Source organism: Onychomys torridus, chromosome 8, assembly GCF_903995425.1.
Source record: "Onychomys torridus chromosome 8, mOncTor1.1, whole genome shotgun sequence".
Taxonomy (NCBI): domain Eukaryota; kingdom Metazoa; phylum Chordata; class Mammalia; order Rodentia; family Cricetidae; genus Onychomys; species Onychomys torridus.
This window is the reverse complement of record NC_050450.1, coordinates 38609400-38630477: the sequence shown is the minus strand read 5'-3', so window position 1 is coordinate 38630477 and position 21078 is coordinate 38609400. Positions and strand designations below refer to the sequence as shown.

The 21078-nt window shown below is 45.4% G+C and overlaps 1 protein-coding gene across 1 annotated transcript in view; it reads left to right on the top strand.

Annotated features, from left to right (window-relative positions):
• The first annotated feature begins 2242 nt into the window (after window positions 1-2242).
• The window catches only part of Maml1 (mastermind like transcriptional coactivator 1), a 39141-nt gene continuing 20305 nt past the window's right edge, over window positions 2243-21078 (top strand). The window contains exon 1 of the mRNA XM_036196634.1: window positions 2243-2895. Within this exon, the coding sequence (XP_036052527.1) occupies window positions 2560-2895 (336 nt within the window). The 5' untranslated portion in view covers window positions 2243-2559. The remainder of the gene's footprint in view (window positions 2896-21078) is intronic.

The window sequence follows — 21078 nt, the reverse complement described above, 5'->3', positions numbered from 1 at the left end:
GTCACAGTGACCATAGCTATGTAGCAGATGTTTGCAAATTGTATAGAGTGAAATAAAGAGTTAATAGCAAGAAACAAATACACGTCTGCAGGTTTCTCCTTGAAGCAAACATGGGGATCATTGCTTTTTTAGAAATCTGTTTATCTGTTTAATCATTCCACATTGACATATTTCATGCCTACTCTATTTCACCCAGGCTGTAAAATGCCAGATTTATTTATATGATTGGTGGTGGTCATTGTCTTTCTGGGTTCTTTCTCCATCAACGTGTTGAAGCTACACCCTCCTTAAATGTCTGACACATTAATGACCAGCAGTCATCTTATAAAAAGCTTACCGGGCTGGTGTTAATAGCTCAGTAGGTAGAACTGTCAAGCATGCGCAAAGCGCCATAGGTTTGATTCCCTAGCACTGAATGAAAAATAAAGATTCTTACATTCTGATATTATGTGCTGGATTCCTTGTCGAATTGTAAAATATCCACTCCTTCAGCTTGTGGTCTTTCATTTTCTTGTCCATAAAGTACTCTTCACTTCAGATTGTCATGTTACTAAATGGTGTTATATTAAAGCCCTGCCTTTGTTAAGTGTCTGCTTTTGACTGGACTTCATGATAACCTAGGATGCATTTCAATGTTTGAATAATGGTTTGATCTTTTCATTGACTACTATAGAAGAGTTTGATTCAGTCGTGTATTTAACTTCCTCCGTCCAGTAATGGGTTAGTCATTCCTGTTGTGTAAAATGGACAGCAGCTCACAAACAAGTTTTTTGCATTTTTTTTTTTTTTCCAGTACTGGGATTTGAACCAGTGCATTACCACTGAGCTACACCATCTCCTAAATAATATTTTTTATGACTGTGTGGAAACTTAATGTTTTTATTAGAAAGTAATCTTTGTGTGGGGCGTGATAGCAGCACATGCCTTTAATCCCAGCTCTTGGGATGCAGAGGCAGGCAGATCTCTCTGAGTTCAAGTCTGGTCTGCAAAATGAGTCCCAGGACAGCTAAGGCAGAGAACCTGTCTTGGGGCAGGGGGATAATCTTTGCTCAGGCTCCATGTATGAGGTTATTATTGAAAGTTGTGCCCAAGATATTTTGTGATTATTGCGATTTTAGATTGTTTCCTGAATTGAAACACTACACTGTGTGTAGTGCTAGTTCTGAAGATGGTATACTTCCATAATGATGCGCCCTGTAATCCCAGCACTTAGGATGCAGAAGCAGAATAAGGCCAGTAGCCTCAGCCAGAAGATGCTTTTGAGGCCAATCTGGGGTGCCTGACACGTCTTAAAAACAAAGTTTCATGGCTGGGTGTATAGTAAGTGGTAATGGCACTGCATGCTTGAGGCCCTGGATTCAACCCCTCAGCTCTGCACAAAAATTTGTAGCCCACTTCACCAAAAAATTTTTTTTCTACTGCATTTGTATAAAAACATTTGGCTGTTAAGTTTTTTTCCTTGTGATTTTTAAAATAAAACTTTCATGAACCCTAGTAAGAGGTTAAGAGTAACATGTTTGAGTGGCTGGTGGTATCTTCTAGTGTTCAACCATCATCTCCAGGTGGCAGTTGGGTTGTCAGTATCCATTTAGTGTGTGTGTGTGTGTGTGTGTGTGTGTGTGTGTGTGTGTGTGTGTATCCTTTTCGGCTTTTTTCTTTGCCCTTTTGCATCAGTGGAGCCCAGCGTCTTCGGGTTGGATTTTGAGTGACTCGGTTTTATGTACCCATCGGTTTTAAGTGTAAATCCCTGGGGATCAAAGTAACTCCTGTTCCACTAGTGAGGCTGAAGACTGCTTTTCCCTCCAAGTACTGACAGTAACGGTGATTCCTAATAGATCTGTCAACTATAAAGAGAAAACCTACTAGCTCAATTATGAAGCGGCAAGTAAGAAACTAGGTCAGAAATGTATGACCTCAAAATAGTGTGGGCTGACTGGAAAGGTAGACTGCACGGGGTGTCTGGGTTTGGCGGCTTCCACCACATTCCGATTTACCCCGCGTTCCTCGCGAACCCGGAAGAGACTGCCTTCAGGGGGCGGTGTTGAGAAAACGTGGCTCCTCTTGGATAGGCTCCTGTCAGTCACAAGTCCGCTCTCCAGCACTGAGCCCGCCTCGGGGCTTCCCTTCCCTTCTTGCCCGAGTGTTCAGTTTAAATACCCGAGCTGTCCTAACGTGCTCGTCCCCACGCCCTCGGGCAGCGGGTTTCATCTGGTTGGCTAGAGCTCCTGTCCATCAGCAGTGACGCAGAGTTCGCCGGCCCAGGCCCCGCCCTCTTCCGAAAGCCCCGAAAACAATTTTAAGATGGCGGCGGCAGCGGCGCGGAAAACAATGGGGCAGGGGTGCAGGGGACAGGCCGAGGCCTGAGGCGGGCGGCGTGCGCTGGCCTGGAGTCGGGCCGAGCGGGGCCGGAGGAAGACCCGCCGCCGCGCCCGAACCCGCTCCACCGCCCGCCGGGACATGGCGCGGCCGTGAGGCGGACCGGGGCCGCCAGAAGCGGAGGAGCCCCAAGTGCCAGCCGGCGCCGAGAGGCCCGGGCCCGGCCCGCGCCGCCCGCGGCCCATGGTGCTGCCTACCTGCCCCATGGCGGAGTTCGCGCTGCCGCGGCACAGCGCGGTCATGGAGCGCCTCCGCCGGCGCATCGAGCTGTGCCGGCGCCACCACAGCACCTGTGAGGCCCGCTACGAGGCCGTGTCTCCCGAGCGCCTGGAGCTCGAACGCCAGCACACCTTCGCCCTGCACCAGCGTTGTATCCAGGCCAAGGCCAAACGCGCCGGCAAGCACCGGCAGCCGCCCGCCGCCGTCCCGGCCCCGGCATCCGCTCCGGCCCCCGCCCCGGCCCCATCGGCCGCGCGCCTGGACGCAGCCGACGGCCCGGAGCACGGCCGCCCGGTCGCGGTGAGTAAGGCAGCTACTGCTGCAGCAGCCCTTTCTCCCGAAAACGCCTCCCCGACGCGGATCGGGCCTCGGAGAGACTTCCCCGGGCGTTCCCACTTGTGGGTCTGGGTCCTGAGAGGAGGCTAACATGGCAGGGAGCTGGGCGCTTGTCATCTTCGGGAAGTGGCACTGCCTTGTACTTTGGGAAGACGTTACCGTGAGGACTTGGAGTAAAGTCGGTGCTGGAAAAGCAGGAGAAGTTTAGTTACTGATAGGCTTTTCTCCCAAACTTGATTGCCAACTGCTGAGAACTTCATCTTGTAATAGACCCGCGTTGGAGTTGCCTACGACTTAGGGCGTTCTTGCACAGTAGGCCTGGCCTCGTTTAGTCTTCAGATGTTGATTGGATCCTTGCTCCGTGGAAGGTCCGGAGCTGTAGGCAGGGTTAGGGCTTTAATATGGAAATAAGTCGCCCTTCAGTTGACAATATCCTACGGCTTTCCAATGGAAAATTGAAAAGCCTTTGGAAGCTTCAGTAAACTGTATGGTCTGCTCATTGAATTGCATAAAACGTATTTCTTTTTTAGGGAACCCTGGAATTTTGTGAACAGGAGATACTATACGAGGTGCTATACCATTGACAGTTCCCATTTTAACCTGCTAAGCCCGTTTAAAATCTCTGATAATATTAATAGTTGTTGAACGGAGGAAATGACGTTAGTTGGTGGTCAGCTGTGGCCTTTGGTTTTTTTAGTAACTAATCCTGAGATTTATTGGTTAGAATTGTTGCCTCCTTGAAACTGATTTATAAAAGGGAAACCTGAGTGGGGGGGGGGCGGTTTACTAAATTCTTGGTAATTTAAAAGTAAAAATTTACAATACTTACATTGTTCACTAATTCTATCTAATTCATGTCTTTATTGCCTTTCACTTGGTCCATTATAATACTCTTTCCTGGGTGATTGTTAAAACTCATCCCTAACTAGTGGTTAAACTTTCAGTCACTTAATACCCTTCCTCTTGAAATGTTAGAAGCTTTTCTGTTGCTGAAGGGATGAAGTTTAACCTTTGGTTGGCTTTTGGGACCAGTCTGACCTAACCTATCTTTCCATGTCCCCCACAGAATTATTGTTTTCCTTCTTTCCCACATTATCTTTGCTGCCGGATTAGAAGACAGAATACCTGGGTTCTGACCCAGTTGGTCAAGTCTTTTCGTCCCCACTTTTCTCACCTGTAAACCAAGGGTATGTTGGGCTTCTTACAAGGTTGCTTGAAGGAATCAAATGAGTCTGATGTCAGGTGTGTAGCTCATGCCCAGAGGCAGGCAGAAGAGAAATGAGTGGATATGAGTGAATTTCACAAGCTGAAAGGCTGCTTGCAGGATCTTCCTTCCTCAGCACTTTTCTGAACCCTGTCATCCTTCAGCTACAGCCCGCCTTCCTGTTCAGTGAGTCGCTGAAAACCCAGCCCCCAGCAGCACCTCCTCTGTCAGCTCAGTTATGAAGTAGACCTATGCTGTTTGTTTTTAGCACATAGTTACCTTGCAGGGTAGACTGTAAGCCTCTGGAGTCCATACATATTTTAGGCTGTCCGTATATTTGTTGAGTGATTGATAATGAACTTGGTTGTACTTTACCAAAATGATTTAACTGAATGAGTCACCTTTATTAACAAATCTTTCTTGAAGGAAAGATCCCCAACTCTCCCCTAATCCCTGCTTTGAATTGAGCGCAGGACTTTGTGTTTACTAGGTGTCTTAGTTAGGATTTCTGTTGCTGCGCAGAGACACCATGACCATGACAACTCTTATAAAGGAAAACATTTAATTAGGGCCGGCTTACAGTTCAGAGGTTTATTTAGTCCACACCATAGCAGGAAACATGGCAGCACACAGGTAGACATGGTACTGGAGAGGTAGCTGAGAGTTCTACATCTGGATCAGCGGACAACAGGAAGAGAGTGACACTGGGCCTGGCTTGAGCATCTGAAACCTCAAAGCCCACCCCCAATGGCACACTTCCTCCAACAAGGCCACTCCTACTCCAACCTAATAGTGCCAAAGGAACCAACCCATGGGGCCATTTTCATTCAAACCGCTATACTAGGTAAGTTCTTCACCACCAAACAGTGCTAACTCTACAGAAAGACTTTTGAGAGCAGTCAAAAGAGTGGTCATCCTAATTGAAATAGATTATGAAAGCTCATTTAAGAAAAAGAAAAAAACAAAACAAAACAAACATACCTTGGGGCTGGAGAGATAGCTCAGTGGTTAAAAGCACTGACTGTTTTTCCAGAGGACCTGGGTTTAATCCCAGCACCCACATGTCAGTACACACATGTCTGTAACTCCAGTTCCAGGGCTTCTGACACCAAAAGTACTTGCACATACAAATAGTTGAACACCTCCTAGAAAGAACATTAATAGTGTTTGAGTTTCTGCATAAAACTATGGTAAAATTTTAGAATTTACATCATTTTATGTTTTTTATTTCTGAATCACTGGAGAAAATTTGAGTTCCCATCCAGTGTTTTAAAAAGAGATATTAGAACTTGAATCTGGCAGGTCTTACTGGTACAAACCTGTGATCCCAGGACTCAGGAGCAGAAACAGGAAGATGGCTACAAGTCCAAGGCCAGCCTGGTATATGTAGTTCGGCCAGCTAGGGCTATGTAGGGAGAGCCTGTCTCAAAGGAAGGGTGGGGAGAGGGAGGCTAGAGAGATGGATCAGGTTTGGTTTACAGCATCCATGTGGTAGCTAACCATCTATAACACCAGTTCCAGAAGACACAGTGCCCTCTTCTGGCCTCTGAGGACAATTGGGCACATATGTGATGTATAGACATTGAGGCCCAACACTCAAAAAATTGAAAATAAAAACTTTTTTTTTTTTTTTTTGAGACACAGTTTATCTATGTAGCCCTGGTTGTCCTGGAACTCACCTACTTCTTCTGCTTCCCAAGTGCTGGGGTTAAAGACATATACCACCAAGCCTAGTTAGAAAACAAAATTTTAGCCAAGCGGTGGTGGCACATGCTTTTAATCCCAGCACTCGGAGGCAGAGGCAGGTGGATCTCTGTGAGTTCAAGGCCAACCTGGGCTACCAAGTGAGTCCCAGGAAAGGTGCAAAGCTACACAGAGAAACCCTGTCTTGAAAAAAAAAAGAAAGAAAGAAAAAGAAACAAAATTTTAAAAACCATCTTGAGCCTGACTTATCAGTAAGTCCTTTGAGTGTGAAACCCTGACCAGATGTGCGTGTCAGGTTGTTACTGTGTCAATCCTTGACCTGAGTGTCTTGTGAGCTTAGACTCTAGAGTGGTGGGTTAGTGTTCCTCTTTAGACTGCGAGGTACATGATTCCAGCTGAGCTGTTCAGCCTGGGGATGGGCCCAGAGGTGAGGATCACTAGGAAAACAGTGGTGTTTCTATTTTAATGGCTCCTTTAGAAGGGAAAGAGGCCTTGACTCTATATGATTTTGAGAGCACAGCTTACTACATTTTAAAACATTTTATGTGGGTGTATGTGGGTGGGTATGTGCATGCCACTACATGCCTGTGGGAATTGGAAGATAACTTGCTGAAGTTAGTTCTCCCCTTCTACTAAGTGAGTTACAGGGATTGAACTCAGGGCATCAGGTTTGGTGGCAGCCACCAGTACTAGTTGAGCCCTCCTGACAGCTCAAGAACACAGATTTGCATTTGCGAAGAGATGTTTTTGACAATTGTGTGTTTGTTTGATCTCATTCATCTTCCCAGAAGGACTGTTAATATACCCCACCCACCCTCCCACCCCAGTTTTGTCAGACTGGTAGGCAGTGAGAGCACAGCCAGAGTTCCCTAACTGGCACACCTTGTGTGTGACAAGATCAGCTATTACTAAAAGGAGTTCCCCTTTACTTCATGTTGTTTTCTTCTTAAGATAACATACACACCCACCCAGCAAGGATGGGAACACACACACCCTAGCAAGGACCAACTGCTCTGCTGTGTTAGAGATGAATCAGGAACAAGACTTCAGGCTCTTTCCTGTTCTGGCTTTTGAGGAATGAGCCTGTTAGGTTTTCTTTATAATTTGCTCTTGGAAAGAAAATACTCTGCCCTTGCTTGTTTGTTTTGCCTGTGTTGGAAGTGGGGTATCCGCATGGGTGCTGGCATACTGCAGTTGGAGTGTAGATACCAGAGGACAACTTTCAGGAGTGGGTTCTCCACCATGTGGGTTCCAAGGAACAAACTCAGGTTGCCAGGCTGTGCACAAGTCCCTTTACTCACTCAAGTATCTTCTTGCTGGCCCCAAATACTAGGATCCTAATGGCAGGATTGCCTTCTTTTTATTAGGCTTGCTAGATTATAGAAAAATTAGAAAATTATCCACCCATTTCATAAAGACCTTCATTCTGTGAGTGAAAATAGTCTTTCATAGTAGCGTGAATAGTTCGTTTCTATACTAAAGTGTTATAAAGGTTTATTTCGAGTCTCTCTACGAACTGTTGTTAGACTTTTGCTGTTGTGTCAAGAGGAACTTAACCCTAAGTGGTTGTTCCAAATGACAAAATCCATGCCTGTAGCTGCTTTCCTGACCTCATTTATTATGAGTAACTCCTCCCATTTAACTTATTATTTGTTTTGTCTGTTTGGTCTGCTTTGGTTTTTTGAGACAAGTCTCACTACAGACCAGACTGACCTGGAACTCACAGAGATCCATCTGCCTCTGCCACCCCAGTGCTGGGATTGCAGGTGCTCACCACCATGCACAGCTTAACCTGTCATTGTAGGGAAGCACTACATCAGTAGTACAAAGAACCTCTTGTTGCCAGGGAGTGACAGCGCACACCTTTAATCCCAGCATTCAGGAGGCAGAGGCAGGTGGATCTCTGAGTTCAAGACCAGCCTGGGCTACTTGAGAAACCCTGTCTTGAAGAACAGACAGAAGAAGAACGCTTCGCTTTGATTGGCCTGCTGTCATCACCTTTGGGCTCCAGTTGCCTTGTCGTTTGTCCTTTGCTTCCCTCCAAGTCTCCAATCTGCTTTGACCCATGAGCCGCCTGGAGAGTCACACTTCTCCCAGTTACCCAGTGTGTCCAGCCTAAGAGTAGGACTGGGAACTCATGCAAGAATTACACCAGTCAATTGAAAGAATGCATCCTTCCGGCCAGGCAGTGGTGACTCACGCCTTTAATCCCAGCACTTGGGAAGCAGAGGCAGGTGGATCTCTGGTTCGAGGCCAGCCTGGTCTACAGAGCTAGTTTCAGGGCAGCCAGGGCTACAGAGAGAAACCCTGTCTCGAAAAAAAAAAAAAAACCAAAAAGTAACAAAACAACAACAAAAATCTTTCTAAGCATAAAGAAACTACTGCACAGTGATCTTGAGGGCTAGGGTGGGGCGCAGTCTTTTGTTTTTAAAGATGACTGATGTGGCTTCAGGATCCCATTTTCCCCCTGAGGCCTCCCCTCCCCCGTGGTACTCATCATTTCCTTTCTCACCGGGCCTTTCCCTCAGTTTGCAAACATTCTCTGAGCTCAGTCTTCTCGCTTGTGCTTTCTCACTCTCCAACTCATTCCGAGTTCTCCTTCCCTCTGCCCTTCCACCTGACAGCCCTTTGTTATCTGTTGTTACCCTCCTCCTTTTCTGAAATTGCCCCTTAAAGGACACCAAAGATGGTGTTGCCAAATCCAGTGGCTTCTTAGTCATGAGCTGACTTCCTCCTCTGAAAGACTCTTAGCTCTGTCTCTTCTGATTTTCTTTCCAGCTTTCAGTGTGTGTGTGTGTGTGTGTGTGTGTGTGTGTGTTTCTCAGTCTCCTTCCTGTTTTTCTTTAGTTCATGTAACAAATACTTGAGCTCCTACTGTGTGGGCTAGAGTGCTCTAGGTACTAGAGTATACCAGTGAAAAGACAAATTAAAACTTGGCTGCCATGGAGAAGAAGGACCAGTAATTTTAAAAGTCAGTTCTACTCAGGTGTGTTGATGTGCACTTATGTGCTCAGAAAGTTGAAAGGAGGGGTCTCCAGTTTGAGACCAGCCTGAATAACTTAGTGAGACCCTATTTCAAAATAAATAAATGTATTTATTTATAATATAGGGTCTCACTGCATTGCCCTGGCTAACCTGGAACTCCAGGGATCCACCTGCCTCTGCCTCCTGAGTGCTGGGGTTAAAAGTGCATCACCACACTATCAAAGACTCGCTGTTCTTATTTGGATTTAAAGGAGGCCATTGGCTGGCTGAAAGTCTTAGGAAAGAGCATTCCAGATAGTCCCACCTGCACAGATGTTCTGAGTGTGTGATGAAAGGTCAGTGTCAGGCAGGTAGGTAGTTGGCAGGTTATGGGAAGCAGGGACAGAAGTCAGGTTAATTTGAAAGCAGTAAGCAGTAGGGTTTGAAACAAATACAACCTGGCTTTTCTTCAGGCTTTTATTTTAAATTTTTATTACATTTATTTATTTACTGTATGGGGGAGGGTACATGGAGTTAATGGAGATTTAATTCTCTCCTCCCGTGCTGGGCCCTGGGGGACTCAGGTTATCGGGCTTGGTGACAATATCTTTACCTACTGAGCCATCTTACTGGCCTCTGGCTAAACTGCTGCTGCCTTTTTTTTTTTTTTTTTTTTAAGATAATTTTGGAGCTGGGTGGTGGTGGTGGCAGTAGCAGCAGCAGGAGCAGCGGTGCACGCCTTTAATCCCAGCACTTGGGAGGTAGAGGCAGGCAGATCTTTGAGTTCGAGGCCAGCCTGGTCTACAGAGCAAGATCCAGGAAAGGCGCGCAAAAGCTACACAGAGAAACCCTGTCTCGAAAAACAAACAAACAAACAAACAAAAAGATAACTTTGGTGCTAGGTGCAATATATTTGTGGTTGGTCAACAGTTCCTGAAGGCAAAGACACAGGCCTGGATTGCTAGACTAGGTAGTTTGGCCATGCCGAGAAATACACTTAAGAAAAACGGTTGGAGGAGGGGGTGGGCTGGGGATGGCACAGTTATTTAGAACACGCGCGCGCGCGCACACACACAAGCAAAACAGTCATACACATAAAAATAGAAAGAAAACTTGGGACTGAAAGTATAAATCAGTGGTAGAACCTTAGCATAAGCATGACCCTGAGTTCGGTTCCCAGCTCTTGAACAGAAAGGAAAGAAAAGCAAAACAGCTTTCCTTTGCTTTGTTGTTTGTTAGTTTTAGGGAGAACAGACTCGTGTAGTCCAGTCTGGCCACGTAGCTAACGTTGGCTCTAAATTCCACATCCTTGGCCTCCACTTCCCAGTCTCTGGTATTACGGGCAGCACCACGCCTGACTTTCTTCCTCTCAGATTTCTTTTCTTTTATGGGTGTGCATATATGCACACATGCATGCAGGTACCAGAAGAGAGTGTTAGACGCCCTGACATGGGGCTAGGAGTGGAACTCTGCTCCTCCACAAGGGAGGTAAGTGCTCTTCATCACTGAACATCTCTCCAGCAAACTCGACACAAGATCTCACTGTGTTACCCAGGCTGGTCTTGAACTTGTAATCTTCATGCCTTAGGCTCCAAAGTTCTGGTATTACAGGAATACAGTATTATACCTGGTTCTTTTTTACACATTTGGAAAAATACTAATGTGTTTCTAGGCAACTATCTCCTACTTTTTTTTTAAAAATAGGTGATTTTTTTTCCCCTAAGTAATGTCACTAATTCTTTTCTGACTTTGTATGTTATCTGCAATAATAATTTTCAAATTTCCAGGCAAGATCAATATTTCTGCCAGTCTACTGGCCATTCCCACAATTATTTCCAACACATCTAAAATGGCCTTCTTTCCTGTCACATCTCACATGTCTTCTCTTTAGCCCACTTAGCTACCTGTATTGCTTTTTATTGCCTCCAGCTCTCAGGTCCTTGTTCTTTCAACACCACTAGTAACACTTGATGGGAAGGGATGACAAAGCTGTGTGAAGGACAGTACAGCCTGTGGGACTAGTAGGGGAAGGGATGCCTCTTGAGTGCAGTTTGGAACACTTGAAAAGAACGGGCTTGTCAGATGAGTCTTGATTTAGCTGTGATTTTTCAAGGGTTCAAATGGTGCACCAATTTTGTTGGCTATTTCATAAGTTCTAGGGACTCGTGGGATGTCCTGGTGGCTCAGTGATGGAACACTTGCCCAGAGGCTCTGGGTTTGACCTTCAGCACCACATACACACACACATACAGAAATTGAAGTGAAATATTTGAGAGACAGTGGGCTAAACAATGTAATCAGCTTTTATAATTTAGGGCGTTACAAACTATAACAGGCCAATACCCATGAAGACTTGCACACTTAGCAAAAAGCATCCAATAGGACTTCGATTCCTAAGATTTATTTCATTTATTTGTGTAGATGTGTTTAAGACTGAGCATATGCCACATGTGTGGGGGTGCCTGTGGAGGTAGAAGGTGTTGGATATTCTGGAACTGGATTTAACATGTGGAAACTTAGATCCTTTGGAAGAGCAGCAAGCTCTCTTAACCACTGAGCCATTGCGCTAACCCCTGGACTGTGTCATTTTGAAGCACTCTGAACTCCCTGACCCTTGACCTACTAGGCCAGTGCTCTACTACCAAGCTACTCCCTAGCCTTCTCACATAATTTTAAGTTGACCCTTCAAACTTCTTTTCTTTTTTGAATTAGGGTCTCACTTTGTAGCCATGGCTGGTGTGGAACTTAGAGATCCGTCTGCCTCTGCCTCCCAAGTGCTGGGATTAAAGGCGTGCACCGCCATGCTTGGCCAGACCTCTAAAACTTTTCATCTTAAGCTTTTAAACGTATTAAAAACCAAATGCAAGGATAGAGCAATGGTTTAGTGTTAAGAGCACTAGCCACTCTTCCTGAGGACCAGGTTTGGTTCCCAGCACCCACGTGGTGACTTCAAACCGTCTATACTGCCAGGTGCTGGGGACCCAGTGCACTATCTTGGCCTCTTCCAGCACCAGGCATACATGGTGTACATAGACAGACATGCAGGCAAAGCACCAGTCCACATACTTTTTTGGGGTTTTTTGTTTTGTTTTTTGCTTCTTTGATACAGGGTTTCTCTGTATAACAGCCCTGGCTATTCTGGAACTCAATCTGTAGACCAGGCTGGCCTCAAACTCACAGAGATCCGCCTGCCCTGCCTCCCCAGTGCTGGGATTAAAGGCGTGTGCCACCACTGCCTAGGTCACATACTTTTTAAAAAATTAAATGTTAATGCATTTATATTATATTATATTATTTAATATATTATATATATTAATGCAGTTATTACTGAATTACTATAATTCACCTTTAAGTGAAAAATGAAATAGTTATATGTAACAGCCTTATACATGCTACATGCTTAATATAAATCAGCTGTTTTAGAAAGTGAAATGGTTAAAAATGCTATTTATAGTTGCAAGGAATTTAACTTCCAGAGAATTATAAATATTAACATTTAAAAATAAAATGGTTACATCACTTTTTAAATGGAGCCAGTAAATGTCTTAGCAGCATCAGCATACTATCTTTTAATAACCATTTGGAGAATGCTTTTCTTTTTTTTCCTTGAGACAGGGTTTCTCTGTGTAGCTTTGCACCTTTCCTGGAACTCGCTTTGTAAACCAGGCTGGCCTCGAACTCACAGAGATCCACCTGGCTCTGCCTCCCCAGTGCTGGGATTAAAGGCGTGCACCACCATTGCCGGGCAAGAATGCTTTTCTTTAAACAAAATTCTGAAGCTGGCGCTGGTGACACACACCTTTAGTCCCAACACTTGGGGCAGGGCAGGGGATGTCGAGTTGAGGCCACCTGGTCTACCATGAGTCCAGGACAGCCAGACTAGAGAAACCTGGCTCAAAAAAACAAAAACAAAACAACAACAAAAACCTTGATCATTATTTTCTTGTAGAACATTTACATTTTACACTGACTCCATGTATGTATTTTGATTTTTGTTTTTGTTTTTGTTTTGCTTTGTTTTTTGAGACGGTTTCTCTGTGTAGCTTTGCCCCTTTCCTGGAACTCGCTTTGTAGACAGACAGGCTGGCCTCGAATTCACAGAGATCCACCTGGCTCTGCCTCCCCAGTGCTGGGATTAAAGGCGTGCACCACCACCGCCCAGCCGTATTTTGATTTTTAACATAATGTCTATGAAAATATTTTTATTGATCACTATTCCATATTTCTCTGTGACAAAAATAAATGTATAAATTGCACTTCAGACTTTCATTGTTTCCCTTCAGCATGTGTATTGTAAAGGGGATTGAACCCAAAGCTTCTTGTGCATTCTACCTCTAAACCTATACCCTGAGCTTTTTTGTTTTTGTTTCTCTCTGTAACAGCTCTGATTGTCCTGGAACTCTTTGTAGAGCAGGCTGGCCTTGAAGTCACAGAGATCCTCCTGCCTCTGCCTCCAGAGTGCTGAAATTAAAGCACCGCCACCACCTGGCTAGCCTTTTTTGTTTGTTTGTTTGTAACAATAAATTAAAATGAAGTTGGTTCCTAGAAAAGAATACATGTGCAGAATCTTGGTTGTTGGTTTTATTTAATGATTTATTCACTTTTGCTCCATGCACATTGGATTTTGCCTGCATGTATGTATGTATGTAGGAAGGATCCCCTGGAACTGGAGCCACAAACAGCTGAGAGCTGCCATGTGGTGCTGGGAACTGAACCCAGGTCCTCCGGAAGAGCAGCCGGCACTCCTAGTCTCCAGCCCCAGAATTTGATTTTAAATAAAACGGACTCTGGAAGGAACAGTGAGAGGGAGAGAAGCAAGAGGTAAAGGGGCAGTGACTATGGTCAGAATAGATTGTAGGCATACATGACTGTCACAGTGACTCATTATTTTGTACAATTGATGAATACTAATTATTAAGGAATAAAAGTGTGGACATGTGTGTCTGTGTACCACATCTGTTTCTTGATTGCATTATAATGATTTAGTATGCAATGAACAACCAATGCATCGTATATTTGTTTTAGACAGGTTTCTCTGTGTAGACCTGGCTGACCTGGATCTCCCTATGTAGACCAGCCTGATTCAAAATTCAGAGAGATGCACCTGCTTCTGCCTCCCAAGTGTTGGGATCAAAGGTGTGCACCACCATCTGACTAAAACAGAAGATTTTTTTGTTTTCTTTTCTCTCTCTCTCTCTTTCTTTTCCTTTTTTTTTTTTTTTTTTTTTACCAAGACTGTGTTACACGTACTGTTAATAGCGTCAGAAAATAGCTCCCTGTTTCTGCTGCTCTGCATACTCAGTGCAGTTCCGCCCATGCCTCCCATGTCAGGAAAGAAGTGCTGGGGTTGCAGATGCACGCCACCACGTCCGTTTGTCTTACCTGGTTCTGGAGACTGCTCAGGTAATGAGGCTGGCACAGCCAGCACCTTTACCTATTGTGTCATCTTGCCCACCCTGGAATATTATTTTTACAAAAATTTAGGGTGTGTGTGTGTGTGTGTGTGTGTGTGTGTGTGTGTGTGTGTGTGTGATGTTTTGCCTGTGTGTGTGTACCATGTGTGTGACTGGTGTCAAAAAGTGTCGGGAAAAGGGCGTCAGACCCCTAGGACTAGAAAGAACAACCTGTGCCTTTAACCATTGAGCCATCTTTCCAGCCCCTGGACTATTACTGTTTAGTTTCGTTTTGAGACAGGGTTTCTTTGTGTAGCCTTGGCTGTCCTAGAACTAGTTTTGTAGACCAAGCTGGCCTGGAACTCAGAGATCTACCTTCCTCTGCCTCCCAGAGTGCCCAGGGAAATATTTTTTATTCATTCATTCATTCATTGGTTGGTTGGTTTGTTTGTTTGTTTATTTTGGTTTTTCGAGACAGGGTTTTCTCTGTGTGCGCCGCCACCACTGCCTGGCAAGAATATTACTTTTAAAAGAAGGAAATCCTGTCTTTTTTTTTTTTTTTTTTTAAAGTGTGTGTATGTGTAGTCCAGAGGTCTGGCCTCAGATGCCTTTCTTAGTCACTTTTCACGGGTTTTGTTTGTTTGTTTTTGTTTTTGTTTTGTTTTGTTGGTTTTTCCAGACAGGATTTCTCTGTGTAGTTTTGGTGCCTGTCCTGGATCTCGCTCTTTAGACCAGGCTGGCCTCGAACTCACAGAGATTCGCTTACCTCTGCCTCCCAAGTGCTGGGATTAAAGGAATGCGCTACCACAGCCCAGCTCCACTGTATTTTTTTGACAGAGTCTCTCAACGATTCCCGCACTCACCAGTTAGCTAGCCTGGCTGTTGGACAAGCTCGTGGGGTCCACCTATCTTTGTTTCCATTCCCCACTCTTTTCTTGTTGTTGGTTTTTTGAGACAGGGTTTCCCTGTGTAGCTTTGCGCCTTTCCTGGAACTCACTTGGTAGACCAGGCTGGCCTCAAACTCACAAAGATCCGCCTGGCTCTGCCTCCCGGGTGCTGGGATTCAAGGCGTGTACCACCACCGCCCAGCTTCCATTCTCCACTCTTAATCCTATGCCCAGGTATGTGCATGCGTGCGAGCACATGTGTGTGCATGTGTGGTTGCTGGGTGTGTGTGTGGTAATCCAAACTCAGCTCAGGTTTGCACTAAAGGCACTGCACTGACTGAGCCGTCTCCAGGCCCCAGTCTTTTCATTTTGAACATGGTAAACCCAGAGGCTAGTCTAAATGAAACCAGTCACAAAAAGACAAACACTCATCATTCCACTTGTATGAGATACTAAAAGAATTCAAGTGGAAGGGTGGCTCCTGGGGTCTGAGGGAATGTACGAAAGAGAATGTCCAGTGGACGTTGAGTTTCAGGGCTTTGTGGTCACTTTGTTCTTAGTGTTGAGGGTTGAACCCAGGCCTCCTCATGCAAAGCAGATGCTCCACCATTGGACATCCTAAGCCTCTAAGGTTTCAGTTACATGGAAGACAAAGACATTCTGGTGATGTCTTATACAACAGTGTCTATACATATGTGTGTGTGTTAGTCTCCCCTGCTGGGCTTCTTACATGGGTTTTGAATGGAACTCACATGGGCAGGCTTGCATGGCTAACTTTTGCCCACCTCTTGCCTTGAATGTGTTTCTGATCAGACAACAAGTTATGTTACAAATCATATATCCTGAAAATTTTTCTAATTTGTATGGAATTCTTTTTCCAGTTGTGTGTGTGTGTGTGTGTGTACCTATATGTGTAAGCATGTTTGTTTTGTAGGCACTCTTTTTTTTATTTTAAATATATTTATTTATTAAAATTTTTTTCATTTTACATACCAACCCCAGTTCCCCCTCCCTCCCTCCCACTCTGCCCCCATCCACTCCTCAGAGTGGGTAAGGCCTCCCATGGTAGTCAACAAAGTCTGGCATACATACCAAGGTGAAGGAGAGCCTAGCCCCTCCCCATTGTATCAAGGCTGAGCAAGGTATCCCACCACAGGGATGGGCTCCAAAAAGCCAGTTCATGCACCTGGGATAAGTCATGGTCCTGCTGCCAGGGACCCCACAAACAGATCAAGCCACACAACTGTCACCCACATTCAGTGGGCTTAGTTCGGTACCATGCAGGTTCCCGAGCTGTCAGTCCAGAGTCAGTGAGCCCCAACTAGCATCGGTCAGCTGTCTCTGTGGGTTTCCCCATCATGTTCTTGACTCCCTCTTCATTTTTTTTTTTTTTTTTTTTTGAATGTCATTTATTGAAGGAGGGAGGAGGTCTTAAATACAGACTTATAGCACAATGGGAGAACCCCGGAGGGCAGAAGTTCGCTTGTGATTTTTTTTTTTCTTTTTCTTTTTTTTTTTTTTGGAGCTGAGGATCAAACCCCAAGCCTTGCACTTGCTAGGCAAGTGCTCTACCACTGAGCTAGATCCCCAACCCTGCTTCTGATGTTTTACAATCTTGAATCTAAGCTGTTAGCTAGGCACTCTTATATAGGGGTGAATGCGTTGTAGGTGAAGCCCCTCAGTAGCTCTTCCACCTTATTCTTTAAGGTTTCTCCGTCAAACCCTGAGCTCACTGATATGGCTAGTTTGCTAACCAGCTTGCTCTGAGGAGCCCCTGTATATCTTCTGAAGCAGGAAGTAGAGGCAGGCTCCCATGCCTACCTGGCATTTATATGGGATCTGATGATCCAGACTGTAGTCCTCAGATGAACCCCTGAGCTGTCATCACCCCATGCCCTGTTTGGGATTAATAAAAGTGTAGGACATTGCCTCCCTCCCCCGTCCAGGCAGGGTTTCTCTGGGTAGCCTTGGCTGTCCTGAACTCACTCTGTAGCCCAGGTTGGCCTTGAACTCACAGAGATCTACCTGCCTCTGCCTCCCCAGTGCTGGGATTAAAGGGGTGTGCACCACCACCGCCTGGCCAAGGATGCTGTCATTTTAAAGGCAATTCAAAGAAAGATGTCCATGATTTTCTTCCTACATGTGAGACAAGGAAAATTTTTGTTTACCCCTTATTTCATATTCATTTCAGCCTCACATAGTAGACGCTATTTTGTTCAATTTGCATGTAACTGAACTGAGACTGACATTGTGAGCTAATCTGACAAAGTTATCAGCTAAGTGGTAGAACCGGAAGGCATCGACGGAGCTCTTTATCCTCTCACTGGGCCACTCAGTTCCTGCAGGTGGATCACATGTGTGAAAGCACTCTAAGAATTACAGTGTAGGGCTGGGGATTAGCTCAGCGGTAGAGCACTTGCCTAGCAAGCACAAGGCCCTGGGTTCGATCCTCAGCTCCAAAAATAAAAAAAAAATTACAGTTTAGCTGGGCGGCAGTGGCGCACACTTTTAATCCCAGCACTCAGGAAGCAGAGCCAGGCGGATCTCTGTGTTCGAGGCCAGCCTGGTCTATAGAGTTAGATCCAGGACAGGCACCAAAACTACACGGAGAAATTCTGTCTCAAAAAAAAAAAATTTACAGTTTTAGGAAATAAATTGCTGGTTTGTATTTTATTCAGTAGAGAACCGTTGTTTTTATCTAGGACTTTGTGGCAGAGAACCATGAGGTCCCTCCTAGCAGCACATTTAACTGTTTATCTCCTTGCTTACCCACACTGTTCCTACCTCTCACTTTCCTTCCTTCTTTTCTTTGTTGTTTGCCCAGATTGGCCTCAACTCTGTGGCTAAGGCTGGCCTCGAACTCCTGTCCTCTTGCCTTTACCTTTCCTGTGCTGAAATGGCAGCTGTTCACCATGGATCCGGGGCTCTTCTTTCTGTTTTAATGAGCTTCAGTGATGTGGATATCCTAGCCCTTGGAGGTGTGGGAATAGGTAAGTGATTAGTCCCAGGTCAGGTCATTCATGCATCCACATGCACCCTTGCATGACCTCACAGAGCAGGATATGCTTCCTCACCCTGCTAATTTGAGTTTAACCATACGATTTTCTTTGGCCACTAAGATTTGGTTTGGAAACTGGGAAAATACATATTATGCATTCACAGACAGGTACAGCATAGTCTTAGAAAATGTTACAATATTAAGTGTATCTGTGGAATTCATACACATGTAATTCTCCCAAACAGTAGAGAATAGGGGCAGCAAAAAGGGGGTGGGCAAGGCAGGGCTGCGAGACACTGGACCTGTGAAGGGTGTGTTTTTTTTCTTGTTTGTCCTTCTGTTTGGTTTTGGCGATTGGGGATGGAACTGCAGGCACTGTGCTTGGGAGGCAGACATTGTACTACTGTGCTATGTACTCAGCTTGTTTTAGTTTGTGGAGACAAGGTCGAGCTGTACCCTCAGCTGGACTTCAACTTGTGAATCTCCTGCTTTCCTCACAGATCCGGGGATGTATGGGTGAGCACTCCTTCTAGCTGCTGAAGCTTATATTTTTATCAGGGCATAGATTCACCAGGGAAATGGAAATTTATGTTTGTCAGGATCGTAGACAGGAACGAGACAGGAATATTTCATCAGACACAGTTGAAAGAGAATTTTCAGAGTTCTGTTGTAAAGCAAGAAGAGAGAATTGGTTGTACTGCTGCATCAGGGTCAGGATATAGCTACCGAGCTCATTAGGGATCCAGGCCCCTGGCTTACCACCTCCTTTTGTAGAGAGGGTCTGTGAGAGACTGAAGGACAGCTAGATCTGTGCACCAAAGTCTGATGGGTAGATCAGCTCAGCATAGTGGACCTAAAGATCCTGGGTGACGGGTGTGGGGGTGAGGGGTATGTACAAAGGCTCTGCAGAACAGGCTGCCTTCATCCAGGAGACAGATGAGCTGATATGTCCCCAAGGCAGCCTGTACTCACAATGACTTTTAGACTGCTTAACCCCTGCTATCCTTGAGGAGTATCCTTGTACAGCTCAGTCCTCTTATCCCCAGACTTCTGTCATTTATTGTTTGAGATGGTGTAGCTTTGTAGCGTTTCCGAGGGCCTTGTTTTGCTAGGCAAGGACTCCACACTCAGCTATATCATCAATTATCAGCCCTGTAGTTTATTTTTTTAAGCAAGTTCCCAACAATATCGAGGTGAGGCCTGGAGGCTGGAGAGATGCTCAGCAGTTAAGAGCATTGGCTGCTCTTCCGTAGGATCCAGGTTCAGTTTCTAGCACCTACATGGCTCCTCAGAGCTGTCTAGTATAGCTGGAGGTTTTCCTGTGTCCCACGGCCACTTGGTCCCAAATAAACACACAGAGGCTTAATATTAATTACAAACTGTTTGGCCTATGGCTTAGGCTTATTATTAACTAGCTGTTACAACCTACTTCAACCCATTTCTATTAATCTTAAGTTTTGCCACGTGGCTTCATGGCATACCTGTGTCCCATTACATCATCTCTAGCAGTGCTCAGCATCCCCTCTTACTCCCCCTTTCTTCTCCTTGTCTCTCTCTTGGATTCCCCTCCTGGCTCTATTCAAAGTCTGTGTGGGATTGGTTTTGGTTTTCAGACAGGCTCTTCCTGTGTAACCCAGCCTCAAACCATCTGAGTTCTGGGACTACATGTCTCAAACCATCTGAGTTCTGGGACTACATGTGTGTACTGTCACCCCTGACTTGTTGTTCTGTTCTGTTTTGTTTTGTTTTGGAATAGGGTTTCTCTGTGTAGCACTGGCTGTTCTGGAACTTGCTTTGTAGACCAGGCTGGCCTAGAACTCAGAGATCCACCTGCCTCTGCCTCCCAAGTGCTGGTACTGAAGGCATGTGCTACCACTGCCTGCCTTTTTTTTTTTTTAATTAAAAAAAATAAAATAAAACGAAGAAAAATATCAGGTAGAAAAGGGAATAAAGTCAGGCGTGGTGGCTTACATCTATCATCCTAGCACTTAGGAGGCTGAGGCCAGCCTGGGCTATAGAGCAAGATCCAGGACAGGCACCAAAACTACACAGAGAAACCCTGTCTCGGGGGAAAAATTATTATTATTATTATTATTATTATTATTATTATTATTATTTGGAGGACAGCTCAGTAGTCCAAATATCAGAATAATAGGAATAATAGTAAAAGAACAATAGCAGGAAGTGACGTAATTTAGTTTGACCGCTGCAGGGCGTAAGCAGCCACATTAAAGAGTATGCTTGTGCCCAGCACTAGGTTAGTTTCACAGACCTACTTCAGTCATAGCATCTCACACTTCAGGAAGGAGGGTCCTCTGTGACAGGGTAAGACCCACAGCAGCAATAGGAAGCAGGAAGGGAGCTGAACAGTCCTTCAAAGTCCTCAGGGAGGCACTGGGGAAATGGGGAATGCAGGAGCGGTTGAGCTTGCTGGGTTGCTGTGCTGGCGACCCACCTGGACACAGCACTCAAGAGGATAGGCAAGTGTGCTGTGGACTTAGCTAGACGTGTCAGAATGGTAGACTGGGGGTCAGTGGGTAAGGTGGACAGTGATTGAGGAGAATACCTGATTTCAGCTCTGGACTCTGTGCACACACACAAATGTAGTGTGTGGGTCAGAGGACAGCTTGCAGAGTTCTGGGGAACAAACTCAGGTTGTTAGTCTTGGCAGCAGGCATCTTTACTCACTGAATCATCCAGCTGGCCCTCCCTCAGTTTTAAATAAGGGCTTTATTGAGATAACATCCACATGCTGTATCCGTCTCCCATTTTAGATACCCAGTGCGGTAGGCATTTTAGTCTATTCGTGGAGTTGTAGAGCCAATGTACTGTCAGTTATAATTGTTTTCATTGGAATAGTAAGAAATCCTCCATAGTAGGAAAGCCAACCCTCCTCCCCATCATTCCCTCCTCCCCATTTCAGTCCCTCCTCCTTCCCCTTTCACCTCCCTTTTTTCAGTCCCGCCTTCTCCTCAGCCCCTCCCCCTCCCTTAGGCC